Source organism: Amphibalanus amphitrite, unplaced genomic scaffold (genome assembly GCF_019059575.1).
Source record: "Amphibalanus amphitrite isolate SeventyFive unplaced genomic scaffold, NRLGWU_Aamphi_draft 000164F_arrow, whole genome shotgun sequence".
Classification (NCBI taxonomy): domain Eukaryota; kingdom Metazoa; phylum Arthropoda; class Thecostraca; order Balanomorpha; family Balanidae; genus Amphibalanus; species Amphibalanus amphitrite.
The window spans coordinates 680,156-684,072 of NW_024881659.1; the positions used below are offsets into that span (position 1 = coordinate 680,156).

The 3,917-nt window shown below is 52.4% G+C and overlaps 1 protein-coding gene across 1 annotated transcript in view; it reads left to right on the forward strand.

Annotated features, from left to right (window-relative positions):
• Positions 1–3,810, forward strand: part of LOC122383463 (mitogen-activated protein kinase kinase kinase 4-like) — a 29,482-nt gene extending 25,672 nt beyond the window's left edge. Inside the window, exons 16-19 of the mRNA XM_043369924.1 lie at positions 1,019–1,141; positions 1,526–1,632; positions 1,940–2,119; positions 2,525–3,810. Coding sequence (XP_043225859.1) covers positions 1,019–1,141; positions 1,526–1,632; positions 1,940–2,119; positions 2,525–2,611 — 497 coding nt within the window. The 3' untranslated portion in view covers positions 2,612–3,810. The remainder of the gene's footprint in view (positions 1–1,018; positions 1,142–1,525; positions 1,633–1,939; positions 2,120–2,524) is intronic.
• The last annotated feature ends 107 nt before the right edge of the window (positions 3,811–3,917 follow it).

The following is a 3,917-nucleotide window of genomic DNA, read 5'->3' on the forward strand; positions in this document are numbered from 1 at the left end:
TTTAGAGCGGCTGTTTCAGTGATGTTTTCGACAGACTCGGAAATAGCTCTATCATATTTCAACTACGATTCGTTACTTATCGAAACGTAGATAGATGATCTGGCCTGACATATGATAACTCTGCCAACAATTTACGACTCATTTATTTTGACGCATTTCGATGTGAAGCATGTTAGACAACGATCATTTCGGACTGGAAAAACTGTAACCGTTGATTACGGAGCGAGCGAAGCGAGCGGAGTCTCATACTGAATTAAGGGAAAATCCTGAGTATGAGCGGCCGGCCGGCCGGCCGTGGGGACGCTCTTCAAAAGCTAATATCTTAGGAACGGGACATCCGATTGACAAGCGGTCTTCTTTACTGAATGTCACTTGGACGTAAAAGTTCTGTGGTGTGATGGCCACCATGCGTTCATGCCAAACACCGCACGTGGCGCGTGGTAAAGTTGGACATTTTTTAAGAACCCCCAAAATTGCAACCTCAATAACGGCACAACGGTTGGGCCGATTGAATTGAAACTCGGTACACAGTTAGGTCTCCATCAGATAATTCATCTGCATGTGTTAAGGTTGGGGTGCTACAGCACGTGCGCACGTGCAGGGGGCGCTCCCAGATCTCGAGAACGGCTGGGCCGATTGCGCTCAAATTTGGTACACGGTTGGGGACCAGTTAGTAGGGTGCCGTGCAAAAGTCAGTTTGAACCCCGCTTGCACGTGCGCACGTGCAGTGTGCCGCTTCCAGATCTCGAGAACGGCTAGGCCGATTGCGCTGAAATTTGGCACATCGCTAAAGACCGGTTAGTAGGGTGCAGTGCACAAGTTAGTTGGAGGTACCCCCTCGCAATTTCGCACGTGCAAGGCCCATCCTCACGCTCGCTCCGTTGGTCGCCCAAAAGGCGTTTTACTGGTTAATTTAGGCGTGCGGTAAGTGAATTCCTTTACGGTTCACAGGTGCTCTGTTACCGTGTACTGTTCACTTCGAGCCACCCTAATCCACCTCCCACTCTATCTTCCTCAGGCGCCAACATATTTCTGACGGACGAGTGTCGCTGTCTGAAGCTGGGCGACTTTGGCTGCTCGGTGAAGATAGTGGCCCACACCACCATGCAGGGCGAGGTCAAAGGACTGGTCGGCACACCAGGTAAGGACTCTCACCACACAGTGTGAGGGGAATGGTGGGGAGCCGGGCCATCTTATCAACCCCAGTAAAGCTCTCCCACTGTGCAGGGTGGAACGTCGCACTCGCCTCTGACGAAGGTTGTATCTGAAATGGCCTTAACTTGGCGTAACCAGGGCACTAAAGAGTCAGCGTAACAATGAGATGTGACCCGCCACCAAACTTTCGCTCAATAACAATATTGTAAGAAAGCATCTGATTATTTATTCATGAGTTCGCTCTTTTCGTTTTATCTGTTGCTTCTAAATGTGTCCGCCGCCACCCGACTGGTCTGTGACTGGGTGATAGGTCCCCTAGGCTGCCTCCCCGCCGCTACTCCACTGACAATGACCGGACGTCTGTCGGCAGCGTTCATGGCCCCGGAGGTGTACACCAGCTCGAGCGGCGAGGGTCAGGGCCGCGCCGCCGACATCTGGTCTCTCGCCTGCTGTGTGGTGGAGATGGCCACCGGAAAGGTACGGCTCCGTCGCTCATTGTTATAGCTCTCCATCCCGAGATGTCTAGATACCCACGGCTCCTTTCTTGGGATGCCGTGGTACCACTCCCTCCCCGAGATCGCCAACAGTGAGACACGGTTTATTTATTCCTCGCACCTGTCCTACATGGTCGACCACGCCGCGACCTTGTGTCTTGTTTGTAACGAGAAACGCGTCCCCTCCCTCTCGACCCGTTCCACCCATCCCTCTTGTGTCTAACGTTGACCCGTCCCCGTTTGACGCTCCAACTGTCCCCCGTCTGTCTGACGCCCTGGCCGCTCCACAGCGTCCGTTCCCCGACCTGGAGGACACGTACCAGATCATGTTCCGGGTGGGCATGGGCGGCAGCCCGGCGGTCCCCGAGAAACTCTCCGCCGAGGGCGGACACTTCCTGGAGCTGTGCTTCGTGCACGACCCCAAGCTGCGCGCCTCGGCCCAGCAGCTGGATGACCATCCATTTGTAAAGGTACGGTCTCACCTAGACGACCACCCGTTCGTAAATGTATGTAGTGTAACTTCACGGCGCCTTAGATTTACTTCGTAAAGGTACGGGTTCACGACACCCGTTATTTGAAGTATTCCCTCATATCACCATTGCCAAAGCAACCAAACATGCAGTTTGTCACGCGCCGGTACTGTGCCGTGTCTCATCCCCCCGAAGATACTTCGGTTTGTTTTACGTCATTTTCTCTGTTCTGTCCTGTTAACCCTTTACCTTTAATCACTTTATGTATGTACACTCTGCAGGTGGAGCTAAACGGTGACGAGTACTTTAGCTCGCTACCCCATTCGCTGATGGCTGGTCTGTGTTCTGTCTCTGTTAACTGGTCTATGTTCCGTCCCTGATGGCTGGTCTATGTTCTGTCCACAGGTGGAGCTGGACGGTGACGAGTACTTTAGCTCGCTGCCCCAGTCGCTGATGGCCGGGTTCACCCGCCAGGACTACGGAGTGACGTGATAGCGTCTGCCGGCGGACCGGGGCCGGACTCGGTGTGTTGTCGTATGTGCCGGCCGCGGGCCGCGTCTCAGACTGTCCCACTGTCCGTGTCGTGTGCTGTGTGTGCGGCGCCGCGCTGCGAGACACCGAGGCACTGAGACAGACAGGCGCGCCGCGGCCGGCCAGCTCATTACTCGCAGACAGGGAAACGCGTTAGCGCCGGCCAGTTCTGAAGGCCAGACCGTGTCTGGTGATGCAATCATGCGGTCTCGCCAGCCGACAGTAGCACCGTTTTAGTTGCTGTGTTCAGATGAAATATCTATATCCAAGTCAAGACGTTTCAGGTCCGCATTTAAGTTGTTTTAGCTATGGAATACGACGTGCCGGTAGCGTGGTTACAGTCTCAAGGATTAGCATTTGCCAGTGTTCATTGCCGTGGATTGGGGTTGAGTCCTACATAGAGCCGGCGTTGGCTGTGCCTGGTGGTCAGTTAGGTGCGTTGGTAGGTAGACGGGCGGGGTCGCCCGCGCCGTGGGACGGGGATCTGCGCCGTCCGAACCCACGTGTCAGTATGTCTGTCTGTCCGGCTGTTGTCCCAATGTCTACTGTGGCTGTCAGCTGTCGTGTTCAGGGGGAGGTGAAACCTCTACCCCATAACTGGCTCCTGGACCGGGATTGAGAGACATGTCAATTCGGGAGCACGCAGCTATTTTAGGTACCAGAGCCATCAGGGTCACTAGACGGCGACCACGCATCAATTTTAGAACGGCTGATATTTTATTGGAAACGATATTATGTGAGGGTTGAATTGAAGCGTCTAAAACTAGTTAAAAACTAGGAAAGCATAAAAATCGTGTTATTTGTAGCCTTTCGTTACTTTAATTGGGCTTGACGTCAAAGAGGATTCCTAGGCCGTGGGCCAATTTCATATTTTAATCTCATTTAATTTTTAAGGTATTTACTTTAATCGGATCGTGCTATTTACTATGTAATTATTATACTTGGTGAATGTGAGCAGTAGCAGTGTTTTTATCTGGCCATGTAAAATCGACCGTTTTCATTTTACCACCACAAACCACCGCCCCAATATTACAATCATGTGCTGTTGCAAAATGACTCGGGGGGCTCGTCTGATAATGTCATGTTTAACCTCCATAGCACGTCGAGGAGGCCACTGGTGCTGTGTACACTTGTATCTCCAATAAAGACCAAATATCGAATACTAACTGTTTGGTGATGACATCCAGAGCTAAGTGCAAAGTTTCCAAAGCGGCGTGACTCTGCAGGCGGCAGGGAATGGAAACGAACCAATTCAAAGACAATCAAC